At 42.7% G+C, this 22,431-nt stretch overlaps 1 protein-coding gene across 4 annotated transcripts in view; it reads right to left on the reverse strand.

Moving 5' to 3' along the window:
• The window catches only part of bnc2 (basonuclin zinc finger protein 2), a 198,274-nt gene that overhangs the window by 98,702 nt on the left and 77,141 nt on the right, over positions 1 to 22,431 (reverse strand). For 3 of the 4 annotated variants that reach the window (XM_089006380.1, XM_089006379.1, XM_089006383.1), the window contains one exon: positions 15,840 to 16,169. In XM_089006380.1, coding sequence (XP_088862506.1) covers positions 15,840 to 16,169 — 330 coding nt within the window. Of the gene's footprint in view, positions 1 to 15,839; positions 16,170 to 16,500; positions 16,805 to 22,431 lie in introns of those variants that run through there. The other variant, XM_089006381.1, reaches the window with a different exon arrangement.

Here is a 22,431-nt window from a genome sequence, read left to right on the forward strand (position 1 = left end):
GAACACCACAGAAAAAGTTTAAAATCTGTAAAAAATAAGGTCTCCTTTCTGTGATTTGGTTGCTTCATCGCGTCATCATTCACGAGTACATGAAAATGTTGGCTGAATGAAGCTAAAAAAGTGGGAGGAGGGGGGGAACAAAACAGTAATTTGTCATTAGCGAGCAAGCGAGTGCATTGCGTGTTTGTTTTGGTCACCGCCAGGCATGTTTGCTGACGCTCTTTTAGCCAGAACCGACATTTTATGGAGCGTTTCATTGGAGCCGCGAACGACGCAGGCAGCCATCAATCCATCATCCGTCCACCAATCATGTGCGGAGGGGGGCAGGGCTTATTTGGTGATGGGGGAGGGTGTCCTGGCAGAGATAGACACTCGACTGGGAACAGGAGTGGGGCAGGGGGGCTTTGGGGTCACTCACTCATCACTTGGATGTCGTCCGAGTGTGTGTATGTTGTGCGACTGTGTATGCGTGTCTGTGTGAGATGAGTAAAGGGTCAGGCTTTGGTCACCAGATGGTAAATGTTTGGACTGGACCACAGCAAGCAAGCCAGGGGGGGGGGGGACATTTTCTTGACTCCCCTTTGAATGTCAGTTTTTCTGGTCGATCGTAGTGAACGCGCATGCAGATGTTCACCGTGTGAGCGACGGGTGATAATAGAGCAGACACTAACAAATGCGCACCTCTTGGTTGGACGCTCAAGACCGACTCGCAGGCATTGTACTTGTTGGTGGGCCTGAAGTTATCTTTAACTCATTCGCTGCCATTTCCGAATTTATTCAGTCAGAAGTCAAAAATAATGACATTGTAGTTTACATGCGAAAATTTGAAATTTTGGTTCAGACTTTAGCAAGTATCTTGGAATTTCACAAATTTGATTTGCTGTCGTGCGCCGAATAAAATGATATGGTGGGCTGAGTTTTGGCCCGTGGGCCTTGACTTGGACACCCTTGATGTAAACGATGGCCTTCCAGTACAGCATGATGACGGACAGCGCCACCAGCGGGCGTTACTGATTGGATATTGTAATCACCCCCCCTCCAAATAAAACCCACTTGCAGCTTTTCAATCATTCGGGTATAGAACCGAACTGTTCTGCTTTGCTTGCTATCCGAGCCGGTTGCGGTCTACACGGGAACTATGCTGGACCTTGTCACCGTGTGTGGCCTTACAATGTGCAGGCTGCTCAGAATATAAGCCCCACTGTTCATGTGGTTATTAAAAACCAATCCCCTGCTACACACACACACACATACAAAAAGTGCTTCCCTTTCAGTCTCGGAATCAGCGACATAACAATGTTGGCTGGCCAGTGTTACGCATAAGGGGGCCGCAGAAGGGAGCAGAGCTGGACCCCCCCAAAAAGGGGGGGGGGGGATTTGGATGAGGACAACCCGGCTAGGGGACGAGAGGGTGTTTTTTATTGCTGGTTGAAAAATACAGACATGAGCGATGGACAAGATGGTGAAAATACAGATGAGAAGTGAGCAGGGTGGGGTGGGATGGGGGGGGGTGGAAGAAAGTCGTACCAACAGCCGCGACGCCAATTCAGCACTTTAAAAAATCGATGCCCCTCGAGGAGCACCGTCGGCACCCTCGCTAAATGTGTGTGTGTGAGTTGATGTTGTCGGTATGAAGTCGCAACTCCACATTAAGCCCGATAATGTGTTAATTTATAACTCCACCATCGGGCACGCTGGCCTTATCCATCTGTGTCAAGCGCTGGGCCCCGACATATTCATCATCCCGAATCCCAGAAATGAGATGAAGCCACTCGTTGGCGCAATTTCTTTTATCTATCGCATCCTTTCACACACCCCTACCGCTAACCTCGTCTGCTTTTGGGTCAGGGTGATCAATTAAGCCCTGTCAGGGGCCACTAGAGCCCATCCACCCTGCAGACATCACTATCTACACAGAGACAGCACACTTAAGATGAGCTTTGATTCCCCCCCCCCCCCCCACCGCGCCCACCACCTGGCCAGGGAGCGCGTGCTGCATGGGGTGTTTGGATTTTGATGATCGGGGGACTGAATTACACTCCTTGACTTTTATGAACTTGCACTTTGTTATTGACATAACAGATTGTAGCGTGAAACAATGCAAACGTGTGCGCAAGAATGGACTTTCTTTAAGGGGGCCCCGGCTCGCATAAATCTGCGACGCACAAGCCCGGCTTGTCATAACACGTCTGGAGTTGTAATTACCGCCACCAAGGATATTTTCAATGCCGTTTTTTTTGTCTCCACTTTATGTTATTGACAGTAAGTTTTTTAAATCGTAACGAATACAGTGGACCAAGTTGGTCCATAAATGGAAACAATCCAGTAACAGTGGCACTCGGCTAGCTAATATTTTGTTTTTTTTGCTACTGGTCTCCAAATCACCGAAACGGACCTCAACATATTAAAGAAATCTAAAGTGAATATTAACCCACAAAAACTCTTTGGACTCAATTAGTGGAGACAAGGTTTCACATCAAACATGGTGAAGCAGCATCTAGCTGTTATGGATTGGATTGGATTGGATATGCCTTTATTAGTCTCACAGTGGAGAAATTTACATTTCACAGCAGCAAAGTGATGAAAGGAATGAATTCTGCAAAGAAGTGGAATAAGCCGTGAACAGAGCTACAGTCACCCTTAAGTATTACAAGTTTTACAATCAGCAAAAAATAAGATTTATTTATTTCATTATTTGTTTGTTTATCCGTGTATTCATTTATGTAATCATTTATGTATGTATTTTTTCATTTATTTATATATTTGTTCATTTATTTATTCAATCATTTATTTTTTGGCTTATTTATTTATTAATGTATTTATTTGTTTGTTACTTCATGTATTCGTTTATTTATTTGTCCATGTATTTATTTATTTATTTATTTATTTATTTATTTATTTATGTATTTATTCGATCATTTATTTATTTATTCATAATTTTATTTATTTATTTGATTTTTATTTATTTATTTGTTTACTTATTTATATTTATGTATTTATTTTATTTATCTATTTATTCGTTCAATCATTTATTTATTCATAAGTGTATTTATTTTTCTGTTTATTTGTTTTTAATTCATGTTTGTTTATTTAATATTTGTGATTTTTTTTCATTTATTTATGTATTTGTTTAGTTATTTTTGTCTCTTGTATTTATTGAATTTTATTTATGTATTAATTTATTTAGTCATGTGTTTATTTAATTATGTAGTTAGTCTGTGTAAGCTCTCAGTGCTACAGTAGTGGTCCATCGATGAAAAGGTTTCTTCCGCCGTCATCTGTACTTCTTTGAAGGTGTCGGACGTTTCGCTTCTTATCCAAGAAACTTTGTCAGCAAACTGAAGTGACTTTAGTTTTACTTACTTTAGTTTGCTGACGAAGTTTCTTGGATAAGAAGCGAAACGTCCGACACCTTCAAAGAAGTACAGATGACTGCTGAAGAAACCTTTTCATCGTTAGTTAGTTAGTCATTTATTCATTCATTCATTTATTTATTTATTGGATACCATTGCGTTTGGACTTTGCAGTATTAAACAAAATTCTGTTGTCCGTCATTTTGGAAGGCTACATTTTCTTTCTTTGACAGTCTTTGACAACATCCCGCAGAATGTCCGCATACATGCTCTTTGTCGGTTTTGCGCGGGTGGGTCATGATCAGCAGCACTGCTCTAATAACACACAAGGGGTTGGGTGATCAATACTCACACTCTCGATTCAATTTCACCACTTCGCCATCAGTGCACACAATCACGGACGAGCGAGAGGATTTGACGCGAAACGACGTCGCCAGACATGGCCAATGTTCCTTTTTATACGCGCGCGTCCGAGCAAGGGGTGGGGGGTGGAAACCGGCGGCAGTGGCGGGGAGTGAGGCGAAAGAAAGACAAGCTGGGAATTCTACCTTTTAAAGTGTGCGCCAGTCATCAGGAACGGAGAAAGGGAATCTGCCCATTAAGACTAAGTGGATATCTATTAGATCACGGAGGTAAGGAGGTGGCCATTTACCATCAGTGCAAGCTCGCAAACAAGCCTGCTTGGACCCAGGAGTGTCTTATTAGGCTCGGGCAACTAACTTTCTCGCAAACTTTGCAGTTTCCTTTTTCACTGCACGATGTCTCGTGCAGCGGGTCCCCACGATAAAAAAGTCTCATTTGAAAAAAGTCGCAGTTGGAGAAATGTCACATTTAAGCAAAGTCGCATTTGAGCAAAGTCACACTTGCGAAAAGTCACATTTAAGAGCAAAGTCGCATTTGAGGAAAGTCACATTTGAAGAAAGTCACATTTAAGAAAGGGGCATTTGATGAAAGTCGCATTTGAGGAAAGTGAATTGTTTTATTTTATTTTGTTGTATTTTACTCTATTGTATTTTATTTTAATTTACTCTATTTTATTTTATTTTATTTTATTTTACCATTTATTTGTTTTTAATTTTTATTATTTATTTTTGGGTGGAAGGGCATTTTCATCGTAAGATATCTTAAGAGTGACAGCAGTTAAAATAAATCTGTAAAAGAAGGCCACCTTTGAAGGAATCTTGAACTCAACACAGCCTGCTTATTCTGACCCCAAATGTTCAGTGACTTCCCGCGGTATGTCCCAAGCAGCAATATTTTGAGGAGGGGTGGATGGGTGACGGATACCCTTGCTTGAACGAGACAATGGCATTCGTGGCCTTCAAATGCGCCCCCCCGACTTGAGGTTGAACTCAAAGAAGCTTCAAAAAGTGTCTCGGTAGCTTTGGATACGGCACTTCGTAGGCTAGCATTTGTTAGCATATTATAGCGTTGTCGTTTATTTTTTTCATATGACCCCCACCCCCTCATTTTTCCTTCATGGCTGGCGTGTTAGCGAACTGTCTCCTTTGGGGGGGGGGGGGGGTTGCGCGTGTGCCTGGTGTGCCTGGTACGTCACCTCAGTCAAAGTGAAGGCCATTAAAAGACCATCAAGAGTCACCGCCTAGTCCTGTGAGATCAAACAAACCCTTTGGCCTCTTTCCCTCTCGCTCTTTGTGGCCCCCACCCCCTAACTTCTTCACCAACTACCCCCCCCCCACCCACTGCCAACATACACACACTCATGCTTATCACTGCGGTACAGTTAATCCTTCCTCCTCCCTTCCATCGTTGCGTGCCTCTGGAGGGAGTCAAAAAAGGACGAGGGGGTGCGGGGGCTGCTAAAAAGGAGGGAGGCACGTTTGCCACTTATGCTAGCGACACATCATATGAAGCCTGCAATCAACTTTGGCTCATCCTTGGGAACCACCACTGAGGGGAAATGGAGTGGTGAGGCGGGTTGGGGGGGGGGGTAAATTAACACTTGACATTCAATACGGTCAGGTGCTTAATTGGCCGGGGCCTTCCCGAGAAGGCAATTTTCTATTCCCCACACTGCTCCTGTGCTGCATCGTGTGCCTCTGTCATCTTTCCGTGTTTGTGTGTGTGTGCCGAGATTGACTTAAGACAATAGCCACTTTGACTGTCGACGCTGGCGTTTTCAAGCCATTTTTTTTCATACACGGAAGCCACCCAAGCGGAATGAGAAAGCGACGTTGACGTTAACCGGCAAATTTGTCGGCTTCTGAAGTCGCGCGCTCAACGGCGGAGATTTGCCGGCGGGACGGTGGGGTCCAAGTGACTTCGAGCTCCCGTCGGGAATGCTTTGCGCGAGCACAAAAACAGCTTTCGGATCGATTTGAAAGAGTTCTAAATAAACATGATGAAGTAGCATTTTGCTGTTATGCTGTTGAGACTCATGAAGTTGCATAGTGTATGAAATACACTAAATGTTTTGGGGGGGATAAAATATGAACTCATTCACTGCCATTCCCATGAATTTATTCAGGAATTGAAAATATGACGTAGAACGCCATTCTTGAATGTGTTCAGGTTTTTCGTGTGAGGGTGCTCTGGCAATGTTTTTCCCTTCCACGAGGGGGCAGTATTATCCTTTTGTCCATGTTAGCACTTTGTTCCACCTTCAGTTGTTGTTGACATGCTATATAAATCAATATGTATGTTTTTGATTGTATTTCGGACATCTGCCCCCATTTCAAGCTCATATAACTCCAGAGTCCAGACCCATATAACTTAGAAATTAACTCTTTTTTTACGATGAAAGAAGAGAGTCTAAGGTTTCTAACGCTTCATTGAATGTTTATGTAGTCCTAAAAGTCAATATTCTGTGGGTCCTGCCATTTGATTGAGAATGACGAGAACCCTGGCACCGGAGTGGACAGATTTTTGCACATCGTCTGACAGTGAATGAGTTAATGTGGGGTTTGGCTTCCAGAGTCTATCAGAGTCTGGAATGTTAGAAATTTTCACACCTGAAATTCCCTGACTCCAAACCTCGTCACGTTAAAAACATTTGTGACAGTTTGTCATGTAATTATCCAAAGACATAAAAACCGCCACTGCTCAGCCAATGAGAAGTTTGTTTTCGAAGGACAAACGAATCCGTGTCACGCATCTGATGCGTCGATTTGCCATGACGGCGGTGTGAAAGAGGCTTAATGATATTTGCATGAATCTACAGGGGTATATTTATCAGGGGGGGGGTCAACCCCTCCCCCATCCCTCCTTTTTCCCCCTAACCCATCAACCTCACCACTGCTTATGTACACCTCAACGTTGAACCACTTTCAACCACTTCCTGTTCCTGTACCTCCCCTCACCCCTCCCAAGCTTGCCCAGACTCACCCTTGCACTTCCCCGCAGCTCTAGTTACACTTGATGTTATTACAGCTTTCAACCTGAGAGGTATTAGGCCTCCTTGAACAGATCTGACAGCATTTACAACACGAGGGGTCGGGGGGGTGGCGGGACGTTCGACGCCTCTAATCGCCTCTGTGACTTTAGCCTATTACCAATTGATCACCCCACACCACCCAAATCATCCCCCTCCCTTTCCGTCGGCAGACCTTCGACCTCCTCGCCTGTATCCTAAATGCTCTTTTTTGCACATCCGTAAGTGTCATTCCGCCGCTTGTTTTTTGATGTCAGCGCTTGTTTTGCCCGCCATCTTTATTGATGTCAGCACTTTAAATCACAAACCCGACGTTGCTCTTTAAACGACCCCTGGCCTCCTTTTAAGCCGGGGTGAATTTACAAGGCCCCGACATGGGAGCGAAATACCTGAGCAGACGTCGCCGTCGACAAAAAATGTTTTTTGTTTTGTTTTTTAGAATGAGTGTGGGGGAGCGGGTGTAAGAAAAAAACACATCAAATAGATTAAATGGCATGAAATATTAAAAGCTAGTCCGAGTCACGCTCGTCACGGGATGAGACGGCGATGCAGCCATCCACTTCGCGGCTGAGTGTTTCCCAACAATGGAAGAGGCAGGTCGGGCCATTAACCGAGAAAACATCAACATCAAATGTGTGTGTGTATGAACAAAACACATCTCTTCCCTTTTAACACACAAACAAAATTTCGCATTTAGGCCCAGACAAGATTTTTCACTTTGCCCCGCTGTTCGGTCGTTCCCGATCAAACAATGAATGTCACGAGACGGGTTGAAAAAGGAGAATGAGGAGTCACTGACCCTCAAACTCATTCACTGCCAGATGATGTGCACAAAAATGTGTCCACTCCAGTGCCATGGTTTTTGTCATTGTCACCTGAATTCCAGGACCCACAGAATATATAGTTTTAGGACGACGTAAACATTAAATTCAGCGTTAGAAACCTTAGACTCTGTTCTTTTATCAGAAAAAAAAGTTAATTCCTAAATGATATGGGGCTGGAGTTATAAGAGCTTGAAATGAGGGTGGCTGACAATGCAATAAATACATTTTGGTTCATATAGCGCTTTAACAACGGCTGAAGATGGAACAAAGCGTTAACATGGAAAAAAGGGAAACGTTACCCCCTCGTGGGAGGGAAAAACATTGCCAGAGCCCATGGCCAGCACTTAATCAGCACCTGAGTAGAAAAAAAAACCCTGAACAATTTCGGGAATGGCGCTCTACATCATATTTTCAATTCCCGAATAAATTCGTGAAAGCCATTGGATGATGTATAGTGGGTTATACCAGACAGACTTCATTGGAGGTATAGAAAGAGGATGTGACAACGCATATGCCCCCCGCCTGCCCCCCGCCTCCCACACACATGCAGAAAGTCACCAAGCTAAAAAAAAAAAAAAAAAAAACACGAGCCGCAGGACGCCGACGCGACTTGAGTTTAACAGCAACCATTAAATGTCATTAATCCAGCGGTGCAAACATGGCAAACAAATGCTTACACATGTTGTAACAAAACTAAAAAGTAGCTAATGAGACGCTGTGACTGCACACAAAAAAAAAAACAAAAGAAAAAAAAGGTTATCTTTGCCTTTGGGAGGGAATCATCCATGCCTGTGTTTGTTGGCAACGTGCCGACCACGGCCTGTACCACGAGCCTCCCTTCTCCAGAACCTCCCTTGAAAAAAAAAAAATAATAATTTTAAAAAATCCTCATTGGGCCTCGAGCCATCATATCTCTGTTGCAAGTTTTTTAACTCATTCACTGCCGATCCCACATTTATTCGGGAATTGAAAATATGACCTCGAACGCCATTCCCGAATTTGTTCGGATTTTGGTTTTTCATGCTTAAATCACTGGCCAGACCTCTGGCAATGTTTATTTTCCTTCCACATGGGCAGCATTTCTTTTGTCCATGTTAGCACTTTGTTTCAGCTTCAGCTGTTGTTAAAGCGCGATATGCCAATGTCTGTATTGCAGTGCCTTTTGTACACCCGCCCCTGTTTCAAGCTCATAAAACTCCATACCCATATAATTTAGGAATTAACTCTTTAATAATTTTGCAGATGAAAGAAGACAGTCTAAGGTGTCTTACGATGCATTGAATGTCTATGTCGTCCTAAAACTCAATATGCTGTGGGTCCTGGAAGGGCAAGTGACAATGACAAAAACCCTGGCACTAGAGTGGACACATTTTTGCACATCATCTGGCAGTGAATGAGTTAAAAAATAAGAAGAGCTGCAACCTGAAAATGTTGTTTTCCCATCATCATTTGGATAATCGACGTGTATAAAGCCCAAGCCAAAAAAAAAACAAAAAAAAAAAACACAATCATGTGTGCCCTCAACAAAAATGCCGGCCATTACCGCCACGACCGTAAATAAGCCATTCTGATGATGATGATGATTTTAAGCAATAATAATTAAAATAATAATAAAAGCAATCCAGCCCGAGTGCCCGTCCCCCAACCCTACAACCCCTCTGCAACCCCCCCCCCCCCCCTTCCCCCAGCAGCCGCGGCGGCATTAGTCACATGGACAACAAGACAAATGAAAGCTTCACTGCCTTGAGAGCTCTCTTGCCACTGCTGATGGGGCAAATTGGCAACCGGCAGACAAGGGTGGGCGGGGATGGGAGGGGGGGGTCTTGTCTGTGTATGAGAAAAAGAGAGAGAGAGGTGGGGCGGGGGCTCCACATAAAAAAAAATTAAAAGGGAGAGAAAGCAAAAGGCTTGCCCGTCACTGGCCCAACTCCAGAAGAGAACAAAATAACAAAAGTTGAGGAATAACAGGAAAAGGGAGAAGCCGGCGTTAAAGTATGGCCCGGGGTTCCTGTCACTTAACGCGGGTCACGAGCCGTGTCACCTTCGTCTCAGACGTACGCTCACGCCTCCCCAAGCGCCGACGTGGGAATGCACGTGTTTCCTCTAGAAAATATTCCCCCCCCCCCCCCCCCCCCCCCCCAAAAAAAAAAAAAAATCCCTTGTCGCAAAATGCATCTTGACCTGCTGCCACTGAGGCAAATACACACACACAGTAGCTGGCTATCTAGCTAGCTATCTTTTAGCTATCTATCTAGCTAGCTATTTCATAGATGTCTAGCTACCTAGCTATCTAGCTATGTAGCTAGCTAGCTAGCTAATAGATAGCGAGCTATCTAGCTTTCTATCTATTTGAGTTATTCCGGGTTGAGTAAATGCTGGCGCGTGTGGCTGCCGCTGCTCACCCACAGAAAAAAAAAACATATCCCGTGACTGTAAAGTGACCTTGAGAGTTTTGAAAGGCGCTTATAAATGAAAGGTATTATTATTATGATTATAGCTTTGTGCGTATGTGTGTGTAAATGCGTGTGTACGTGTGCACATATGTGTGTGTGTGTGTTGTCGCTCAGGATGTCACCACCCTGCTACAGGCTAATGACCCCCCCCCCCCCCCCCCCCACACACACACACACACACACTGACTTTCTCCTCACATGGGTGACTTCTTTCACCGCAGGAAAAGCCAACTTAGCAACGCAGGCCTTTGGAGACACACACCCTGACGTTCAAAAAGCAAATAGAGTTCTGATAAATCCCTTGAAATTATTATTATTATTATTTTATGTATGTATTTATTTATTTATTTCCTTACTTCACAGGAGCGAGTTTGTTGAAACCATTCTAAATGTTATACATGGGGGGAATCCATGATTAATGATTTTTGTTTTTTTTTTTTTTTTTTCTCCAAAGAAACACAAGCGATAAATTGACTTGTATGATAATAAACAATATCTCATTTATTGTCTAGAAAGGTTTTGCTCTCGGGACTTATCTGGAAAGTAATGCAAGTTTGCGCAAGTGTATTCCAAAGTCATAAATGAGACGCCAACAATAATACAACGCCAATCTGTGACCTTATCGCTTATAATGTTCATATTTCCTGAAAAAAAAAACATAAAATCAACTTGTATTTTTGTTAACAATGAAGAGGTGCCAAAATATTGACAAATTCTCACCGTGGCGAGATCGGCAGCACCGAGCGACGGGGTTGACTCATCTGAATGGATGCGAACCAACTACCGTCGACGACGCACACATGACTTTTTTGACCCTCACACACATGGATGGCGCGCTGCAATTAAAAACACTAAAACTAGTGACACCAGGAAATAAATGTTACCGTACAGTGTACATTTCCGTTGAACCACAAAAAACAGTGTTCAAGAGGAAGAAAACTAGGAAAAAATGCCAATAAATGGGCATATGCAAATGTAACACCTTTTTATTTAAATTACAATAAATATTAAATAATAACTCATTGACTGCCATCCACGAATTTATATGGGAATTAACAATATGATGTAAAGCCCCACTCATGAATTTGTTTGGGTTTTGGTTTTTCCTGCGAGCAGGGGTGCGTTTAAAGCTTTGGTCAGACCTCTGGCAATGTTTTTCCCTCCCACGAGGGGGTAACGTTTGCCTTTTGTCCATGATAGCGCTTTGTTCCAGCTTCAGCTGTTGTTAAAGCGCTATATAAACCAATATGTTGTGTATTGTATTCTATTTTGTACCGCTGCCCCCATTTCGAGCTCATATAACTCCAGACCCATATAATTTAGGTATTAACTCTTTATTAACTCTTTTTTTCTGATGAAAGAAGAGAGTCTAAGGTTTCTAACGCTGCATTAAACGTCCTAAAACTCAATATTCTGTGGGTCCTGCAATTTGAGTGAAAATAACAAAATCCCTGACACTGGAGTGGGCGCATTTTTGCACATTGTCTTGCAGTGAATGAGTTCAGTACTATTGATTTTTTAATAGATTTTTTTTGTTTTGTTTTTGTTTTACCCTTCAGTCCCATTTCGGCTTCATCACCCAAATAGGTAATTCCTGTCTACAATCGCCTCAGACCAATTCATTCATTCATTCATTCATTCATTCATTCATTCATTCATTCAAACTTGATGCTTCTTTTCCCATGGGGAGTTTTTCGTCATGTTTTGTGCGAATGGTCGCAGACATTTGCGGAAAAAGAAACATTGATAAACGTACAACATTGTGTGTTTCTAACTTTACAAACAAATTATGCGCTATCTTTGTGACTGCTTTATTTTCTGGATATAATAGTTGTCCATGTTAAAAGCTTTGTTACAGCTTCAGCTTTTGTTCAAGCGCTATATTAATCAATATGTATTGCATTGTATTGTATCGTAATGTGATGACGCAACCTCACCAGGCCCTGGATGGAAACGTAACATCACGCATGATCAAAATTACTTTTTTTTTGGGGGGGGGAGGCGGGATTCAGGTTAACATATGACAGTACGCATCCCTGAAATTCCTAACCAGGCTTATCTGCACTGACCTAGATGTCAGGAACTGGATAATCACGGATGGTTTCAAATGAATATTTCGGACACGTAGCCTAAAAACAACCCACCGTGTGATATTTTTGCAGCCGTGATTGAAGGATTTTAACCAAGTCAGCCTTGAACCAAAATTAACAACAAAAAAAGCCTCAAGAACAGTCAAGCCACAAATGCTCATCACATCATAACCCAACGCATGCGGTCTTATTAAACGTGGGCGTCAACTCTCCGGCATCAATAAGACATAAAGGCATGCAAAGCGAGCAACCGCCGCCGCCGCCGCCGCTGCTGATGATGCCACTAATGGACTACCATTTTTAAAAATTATTTATTATTATTTTTGTGGCTACATTATCAACCCTCAATCGAGCCTGTTGTCTGTATTTGAGCTCGTTTGTTAAGATCGAACTCGATTGATGAAAGGATTGGAGGAAGTAAAAAGACAAACGTGTGTGCGATCGACAGAAGAAGAAAGCCAGCAAAAGGGTGGGGGGGTTAAAGAGGGAGGGAGGGAGGGAGGGCTGTGCAGTATGTCATTTTCTTGCAAAAAAATCTCTTTCACCTCACTGCTCTCTTCCAGCTCCTCCAACCAAGGCCAGCCAAGAGACACTTCACCTCGCACCCGCACACACATGGATTCTCGGCCAATGCACACACACACACACACACACACACACACACACACACACACACACACACACACACTCAACCATACACTTTTCATTGACGTTCACCTCTACCATAACATACCCACTATGACAACTGGCACAAGAGTATTTAGCCACCCACTCAGTAAAATGAATGCAATAAACACACTCAGGGTGTCGGCGTTGTTTCATACTCGCGCAAAAAACACACACACTTGATACTAGATATGTATAAGCATCCCATATGCTCACATGCAACCATCCGAAACGGAAATAACATGAGCACACAATCAAGTGTGGGTAATGCCGCACATGTGCATGAAAATTCCGCCGCTCACTGGCGAGAATGCATATGCAGCACATATGCAACACACACACCCACACTTATTGTGAGTGTATCAGTGTGTTAATAAGCATATTATCACTTCCTGATCTGATGTTCCAAAGAGATTAATGTCATCGTCTTGAAGGCATTTCCAACCAATGTACACATGGAGAGAGAATAAAATGGGATGTTTAGGAATATAGTTGCGAAAAATTAAAGAAAAATCCGGATATGGAAAAAAATGTGTGCATCTCTGATGTGTGTTTTTCCTAAAAATATATATATTTTTTTATTTTAAAATTATATTGTTTTTTATAATTACTTTATATATATATTGTCTAAATAATTATGTTATATTTTATTATAGTTTTATTATAAATTATATAAAAGTTGTATGTGATGATGATGCTTTTTTCCCCCATTTTGATGACTTGTTTTGCTTCTTGCAATGTTCTTAAAAGGCATTATATGCAAATGTCAAATTGCTGAGTAAATTACGATTAATTCTTTTTTTCTATGGCTTCAAAAAAACAGATGCATCAAATGACAGTGAGTGATTTATGGATGAGAAACTTTTTATATTACACTATTGTGTGTGTGTGTGTGTGTGTGTGACTTTTTTCCAAAGATGCATTTGAAAAGGCCATTATGACTACAAGTCCTGCCTTGGTCTGTGTTGAAAAAAAAAATGGGGGGGGGGGGGGGTCGTGCGGGTTGAGTTTTAAGGAGTGGGCGGGGGGCGTTGTGGGTGGGAGATTTGAAACTATACCTCGTCGAGGTCTCGGCCGATAGTCGACCTGTCGCACTTGATCGGAAGTCGCCCTTGCAAGAAGAGAAGGGAGACGCTTTTTTTCGAGATAACGCGTGCACGCGCTTGCCAGGTTCACACTTAAATAAGCGCGCGCTAGCGGGAGTGTTTCTTTTTTTTTTTTTTTTGACGTGCTGCTCAAGTGACGCTCCCTTCGCCGCTGAGGCCGCCTGCGCGGTTCATATTGGGCCCAAAAAAGAAATCCAGTTGGTTGTAAACTTTGCGAGACTCCGTTTTTTATTTCCGTAACAATTTAACAACCGCAACGAGGGGGAAATAACCGATCCCCGTCATTTAAATGTTTGTCTTTCCTTCTTGCCTGCGTCAAATAATTATTTTTTTCCTCATTCAAAGCATTTTATCGCCTTCCAGGAATGCGATCGAAGCCGATATATTGATTCGAGTCACGTTGTGTACTTCGGGACGCTTTTATGCAGTTTTTTTTTCAACAATAATTTATCAAAATGTTTTTTTTCTAAAGCTTAAATAAACATGATCGATTTAGAGTATAACTTCATTAAAACGTATACGTTTTCCTCCAAGAAGATAAATTAACACGATTCGAAAATGTATTTATTAAAACGAAAATATGACCAATAAACAATCCGTTTAAAAACACATATCCCACACTAAATTTGGCATTTAATACTCATCTTTCACCTGATCGCCTCCCCTAAGTTGATTGCCTCAAATAATGTGACGTCGCTTTTTTTCTTCCCAGCACTTTCGACACGTATTTTTGCTTTCTATTCGATATATATATTGAAAGGAAATTCCCCTTTCAAATTCCTGCCATTTACGCACGCCTTTAAAAATATGATTGAAGGCCCCTGCGAACACAAAAAAAACGAAAGAAAAAACGAAACCTCCTCTCTCGTTGGCCTCAACAACCAGTTTAACGAAACACCTCAAAAAATAAATAATAACGTCGTGGATGTGAATTAGGGTGTGTGTGTCGGGGGGGGGGGGGGGGGGGCATTTGGAGGTACTTGTCCACGGGACCCGAATCCACCTGCCCCCCCTCCCCCTTCTCGTTCGCATGAATCATTCTTAATTCAGTTTTTAATGCATTGTGATGCGTCGCTGCAAGCTTTACGAACTATGTCGAATATACATCATTTCAATTGTGCTCGTCTAAACATGCTTTTAAACTACCCGCGCCATCACCACCTTCTGCTCGAAACTTTCTCCCACTTTTTGCACCTCACGTGCTTGTTGCGCAACCGTGACAGCCTGTGCCTAGTACCGGGAGCATCGCAAGTCCCGCTATGATGGACTGCAAGCCAACAAGCATCCTCACTATCTTTACTGCGCCCCCCACACGCACGCACATATGCACACGTAAACGCATGCACAAGCCCGCACACAACCGTTTCGTCTCCTTTCATCGCCACCCGAAACTTCGCTTAAAAACCGCAGCGAATTAAAACAAACGATTTTCTCACCAACTAATGAAGTAAAAACTTCAACAAGTAAATCATAACACCCCTGGGGGGCAGGGAAAATTATGCGGGACGTACGGTAGTGCTTCAAACCGCCAGACAGCCGGAGCTCGCTCACTCACTTGCACGGAGCGGCTCCTCCGCGCTCACGTAGCCAAACCAGGAGCTCCCTAACCCGGCCACGTGAAGTCAAACATCCCGCTCCGTAACATGGAGGTTTTACAACTCCAAGCAATGTCTCATCAAAACAACTACGTGATCCATCCCATTTGATGGACTTTGCATTTTCCACATTTTTTTACACTTTAAAATATTTTTATGCATCAACTTTGTGCATTTTTTACAGTTTTAGAAATATTTGTTATGCATAAACTGTTAAATAGCCCACCAGCAGCAGTTCAGTGTTTGACATCCCCCATCCCATTCAACATTGGGACAACCCGCAGTGTTATGAGGGTAGAAGATGAGGAGGATTAGAGAAAGGAGGTGTGTGTGTGTGGTTGGGGGGGGGGTATTTTCATACCTGCTGGGACATTCTGTAGAGAAGGTTGCCTTCAGTGCTCTGCTGTTGCCATGTCCCCATGAAGCCCGGCTGCTCAGCACTCGGCGGTCTGGTGCTGAACTGCATGGAGCTCTCGCCCGCTCCGCCGGCGCCCACACCGCCGCTGCGACTGCTGAGGGGCTCGCTCTCGGGGCCGGCGGCGGCTCCGTGGTCAGCCTTGGCTGAAGCAGGTTGGGGAGGAGGAGGCGTGTTGGCCGTCTCCGGGTCACTGCTCGTGGTCGCGGTGGCGGCGGTGGGCTCCTGTGGGGCTGTGTGGCGCTCACTGCTGCCTCTCACATCTGCCTCCTTGGACTTGGTGGGAGAGAGAAAGGAGGAGGGGGATGGGGGGGGGGAGAAAAGTAAGTGAAGGTGGGTTCTTTTGGGGTTGCCCTTCCTCTTTTCGGTTTGGGGTGTGTGGCTAATTTGCAGCAAGGGGAAGGGGGGCCTTCAGTGTGACAAAAATCACGGTACAAGTGATGAGGACGCGTAGTTGGAAGTGACGAGGACGTGCAATCGGGACCCCAAAAATGTGTGTGTCGGGGGCAACGCCTGGATAAACACAAACATCCACTTAAAAAAAGCACTGAAAAGTCTCATGGAATCACACCCCGAGTGCCGAAAAAAGCAACACAAAGCGTCTTACCATCAACTCTGTGTGTGTCCCAGCAAAGTGAAGATGAGGAGTGGGAGCGCGTCACCACCTTCCTCTCTCTCTCCTTTCCTCTCTCTCTTTTTCTATCTCACTCCAGTCTCCTCTCTTCTACACTCTCCCTTCTTTTTCCTTCTTCCACCTCAACCGTGTGTCCCCCTTTTCGCTTTCCTCTTCAAAGTCTTCCTCCTTCTTCTCTGCCCGTAGTCCACCGAGGAAGTGGACAGAGCGCCTGAGCAGCACCAACTCGCGCCCGTGTGTGTGTGTGTAAGAGTGTGTGTATAAGTGCTCGCTGCTCAGGACTGAGATGCTGAATGACATCGCGCCACATGCTTCCTCTCTCCCCCTCTGTCTCTCTCTCTCTTTCTCTCCCTTGCTCCTTGTCTTTACACACACACACACAAATGTACACACACACACACACGCGCCACCTCAGCTCGGGGTGAAGGAGGCGGGGGCAAAGTGAAGGAGGGAGAGAGGTAGAGGTTGGGGTGGGGGGTGAAATTGTGTGTGTGTGTCTGTTCCTGCTACCTCATTAGCATGTTTTCAGCGAGCATGTGTCTCACTCTGACACACACACGATCGGTCGCCCGATGGGACCGTCCCGACATACATTGGTGAACAATCACATCCGTTTATGTGTGATAAGTCTCACCAGGACCCTGGAAATGGGATGAAAAGGTGGAATTTGTATCACACTAATTATCAAAAATTATCTGAAGAAATATACACTAACGCTATTAATACGTCTGTGTAAGCTCGTCCGATATTAACGCTATTAATATCGGACGTGTTTTTTTCGGATAGTACGTGCAGGTTTTTGTGTATTTTACGAATATTTATAGGAGTTCACAGTATCTAAATCATTGCTTGATGATCACCTGTACTAGAACCCTGACCTAAGTCTAATTAAAAACAAAAAAGTAGTACTTCCAGACGTGCAAAAATGTTGTCCACTCCAGTGCCAGAGTTTTTGTCATTGTCACTCGAATTACAGGACCCACAGAATATTGAGTTTTAGGATTACACAAACATTCAATGCAGCGTGAGAAACCTTGCACTCTCTTCTTTCATCCGAAAAAAAATGAGTTAATTCCTAAATTGTATGGGTCTGGAGTTATATCAGCTTGAAATGAGGGAAAATACAATGCTATGTATTGATTTATTTAGCGCTTTAACAACAGATGGAACAATGAGCTAACATGGAAAAAAAGGAAATGCTGCCCCCTTGTGGAAGGGAACAAACATTGCGAGAGGCCATGCACAGCACTTTATCGACACTCAAGCATGAAAAAAACAAATTCGGGAATGGCGATCGACGTCATATTTTCAATTTCTGAATAACATTTGTGAATGGCAGTGAATGAGTATATACAGTAAAGTCTCGTTATATCGATATTCAAGGGAGTCTGAAAAAATATCGATATAACCAGGACTATCGATATATCCGACCCTGTTTGCATGTAATTTTCTCCGTGCGTGCATAGAAATAGTATCGATATAACCGGGACTATCGATATATCCGATATCGATATAACGAGACTTTACTGTATATATATATATATATATATATATATATATATATATATATATATATATATATATATATATATATATATATACTTTTAAAAAATGGATTACATTTGCATATGCTCAATGCGCAGCTATACAGTATACGACATCCCATTTTGCGACATGATTGACATTCATATTTTTTTTAAATTTGTTTGCAATGCAAAATTACCAGCTAAATGTGTCTTATTACCACAAAACTAGCAAATAAAATTAAAATCAGGGTGGACAGTGAAACAATCAATAGATGTGTTCTTTACCGACAAAAAATCTGCTGCCTTTGTTTGACTTTCCGCGACTCTAATGAGATACTAATTCAACACATGAAGCAGTCTGCAGTCTGCAGCACACACACACGCAAACACAAGCACACACAAAAACACACACACACATGCACCCCCCCCCTCCACGGAGGATCACAGATTTTAATTAAGAAAAAAATGAGGAAGAGGTTCCATTTTAGCCAAATTGGTCCCCACAGAAGCAGCAGTCACACACAGACACGCGCGCGCGCGCGCGCACACACACACACACACACACACACACACACACACACACACACACAGGCACGCACGCACACACACACACACACACTACCGTGGCACAGATGTACGCGACTTAGAGTGGGTCACATCTTCAACCATGAAGACATCCCGTCTGCTTCTGCTCCTCCTCCCGCCCGATCTTGTTTTTCTCGCCACCTTTGGGCGTCAATCTATTTTTCCATCGCCGTCATGAAAGAAATGACCTGAGTGAATCTCTCATTCGAGCCTCGTCAAACTTGGAGTTAAATGAGAGCAAATTGCGCCTCAAATAGCACATCAAAGCTGTTTTTTTTTTGTTTGTGTTGCACCCTGGCTGGAGAGAATGATTGAAATTGTCCACATTGCTTGACTCTTTTCTTAGCTGCGCGTTTGTCTTGCGACTTCATTGTGATTGGTGATGGACTGCTTTGTGTTTCCACCTTTTGAGAAAATGATCATCTGGCCAAAACCCTGACCTAAATCTAATTTTAAAAAATAGCCTTATTAACTCATTCACTGCCAGATGATGTTCAGAAATGTATTCACTCCAGTGCCAGTTTTTGTCATTGTCACTCAAATTCCAGGACTCACAGAATATTGAGTTTTAGGACTACATACACATTCAATGTATAGTAAGAAACCTTAGAATCTCTTCTTTCTTTCATGCAAAACACACGTCATGTCATGCATATTAGCATATTTGACAATAAAGCTGACTTTGACTTTGACTTTGATTATATAGGTCTGGAGTTATATGAACTTGAAATGAGGGTGGATGTACAAAATACAATACAATGCAATTCATACATATTGGAACAACATGGAAAAAAGGGAAATGCTGCGCCCTTGTGGAAAAGAAAAAAAAAACCATTGCCAAAGGCCATGGCCAGTGCTTGATCAGCACCCAAACAAGAAAAAACAAAACCCAAATAAATTTGGGAATGGCGCTCTACTTCATATTTTCAATTCCCGAATAAATTTGTGAATGGCAGTGAATGAGTTAAAAAAAATCATGAATTGCGTTAAAAATGAAGCCTACTCCTCAATAGGAGAAATTCGAAAATAACACACCTTGCCTGACATGTAATAATTTGACCATTTGAAAAAGCATGGCCAAAACCCAGAACTAAACCTGAGTGAAATCCAGCATGTCTGACCTGAAGGGGGCATGATGCCCTTACAATCTGACAGTCGGACTACCCCTGCAAACATCTATCAATTGTATTTGTTTTTGTTGTTTTTTTTTTTTTTTGTTTGGCGAATGACATTTTATGTCATTCACTCCAGTGCCAGGGTTTTGTCATTGTCACTCAAGTTCCATGACCCACAGAATATTGAGTTTTAGGACTACATAAACATTCAATGCAGCCTAAGAAACCTTAGACTATCTTCTTTCATCCGAAAAGAGTTCATTCTTAAATTATATGGGTCTAGAGTTATATGATCTTGAAATCGGGGCGGCTGTACAAACATATATACAATACATACTGTTTGATACAGTGCTTTAACAACAGATAAAACTGGAACAAAGCGCAAACATGGAAAAAAGGGGAAAGGATGCCCCCTTGTGGAAGGGAAAACATTGCCAGAATTCTGGCCAGTGCTTTATCGACACCCCAGTAAGAAAAACAAAACCTGAACTGAAACCTGAAATTCGGCAATGGCGTTCTACGTCACATTTTTAATTCCCGAAAAAAATTCGGAAATGGCAGTGAATGAGTTAAAATGTCATAGTTTAAAAATGTATTGTGGTAGTATTTTTATTTTATTTAGGTTTTAGTGATTTGATTTATGTGTTACGGTATTGCATAGCAACAGGATATTCATAATATTTAACTCAAAGTGCACACCTACAATCTGTTCGCCTTGCAAAAAAAAATCTGATTTTATTTTTCAAATCAGTTGCACATGTTGCAATTAAAAAAACTAATCAAATCATTTCCAGTATGTTTTAATTTAATTTTCTAATATCTGAACGTCTTAGCAATCTTAGCAAGAATTGTGTCTCCTCTTGTCCCTACATCCTCAGTAATGTAATGCATGGAACTTAATTCAATGAAATAACAAGATGACAATATGGAGGGTGCATCATGTCTCGGAAATGTACTTGTTATTTCTCTTTTTTTTTTCATTTATTCAAGTGGCACTCTTGTGTTTCAAGACAAGCTCGAAATGGCAGCATCTCGTTAACAGCTGTCATTTGTGCACTCGAGCCTCTGTTGCTGCTAATGGTGAGGGACAAATATGGACAAGTTTGTAAGGAAAATGACAAGATGCTGTAAGAACCATGTTTAAAAAAACATTTATTTCTTTTTTAGAAATGCTAATGGTAAAAGTGCCACCACCACCAGACTAGACCTCCTCGGGGAAAGGGTCCATGACAAAGACCGTATAATTAACTAGAGGTTCAGCTACGGATCAATTACCAGACAAGCAAGTGATAGGCGAATCAATGCAAGATCATCAGCCTCGTTATCAGTGTTGCAACTCATTAGAGGAAAAGTGTGAGTGTGAGAGATAGAGAAGGGGAGGGAGTGAGAGAGACAAATGGAGAGACAGACGAATAGACAGACGGAGAGACAGGGGTGGTTCTCCCTGGTTCTCTCGGGGAGACGGGGAGACTGAGAGACTGGGGTGGTTCTGACGGGGAGACTGAGAGACTGAAAGACTGAGAGACTGGGGTGGTTCTCCCTGGTTCTCCCGGGGAGACGGGGAGACTGAGAGACTGGGGTGGTTCTGACGGAGAGACTGAGAGATTGAGATTGAGACTGAGAGACTGGGGTGGTTCTCCCTGTTTCTCCCGGGGAGACTGAGAGACTGAGAGACTGAAAGACTTTTTTCGGGTGTTCTTTTTTTCAGGTGATGAAGCCTGTAAAGACCGAGCATAGCAGGCTCGGCAGCATCGGCCACTGAGGCTTGTATGGATCAATAGAAGAGTGCTCGTGACGTTCAAGCTCTGCCACGGCATCTGTATTCCCCGGATACGCTAACACATAAACACATTCTGACATGACGCCTCTGCAAAAAGTCTGCATAATTTCATCAAATCAGATAGTATCTTCTTCGGAAATTAAGGTTCAATTAAATAAATACGCCAAAAATTGTCTGTCAACTACCAAATTGTAACATCTTTAGGGGATCTATGACGATGAGGGAAGTAACATCAGATAATACACACACTGACTCCCAAAAATATGTTAAGGGAGGGGGGGCTGCTTGTACTCAATGGCTCAGGGCTACGACACTCTTTGAAGCACATATGTTTGTCAACCGCAAATGAATTTAGTGAATAAATGAGTTAGTTTGAAGTGGCTTCACTTAAGTGCCGTTTAGACTGAAGCAGGAGCACATAGCTTTGGGCTGCTTTTGTCATTTTGCTAACGGTTTTATCTAATCCAAAGTGACACAAGTTAATTAGTTTGAAATTTGGTTCCTTGTTTTGAATGCCGCCAAAACCCAAACAGTAGTAATAGATCCAGCGGTAGGGGGGGGGGGGGGGGGGGGGTGGTTGCTCCCTGTGACCACACACACACACACACACACACACACACACACACACACACACACACACACACACACACACACTACTACGGAATACCATGAAATAGCTTATAAAGTTTAGCAAATGTAAAATTGTTGCACTGGTGATTATTTGAGGATTTTTTTCCCCATCAGAAGCACATTTTGAATGTTAGAAAAAATATTTGTGTGTGTGTGTGAGATGAAAAAAAGCAATGAAATAAAAAAAAAATAGTGAGTATTAAAATCTCAGTCAGAATGCTTTAAACTCTATTAGTTCGATTTTTAATGGCTGGATTTGAAAGAGCTA

Source organism: Hippocampus bargibanti, linkage group LG10 (assembly GCF_051943395.1).
Source record: "Hippocampus bargibanti isolate YZ-2025 linkage group LG10, ASM5194339v1, whole genome shotgun sequence".
NCBI lineage: Eukaryota > Metazoa > Chordata > Actinopteri > Syngnathiformes > Syngnathidae > Hippocampus > Hippocampus bargibanti.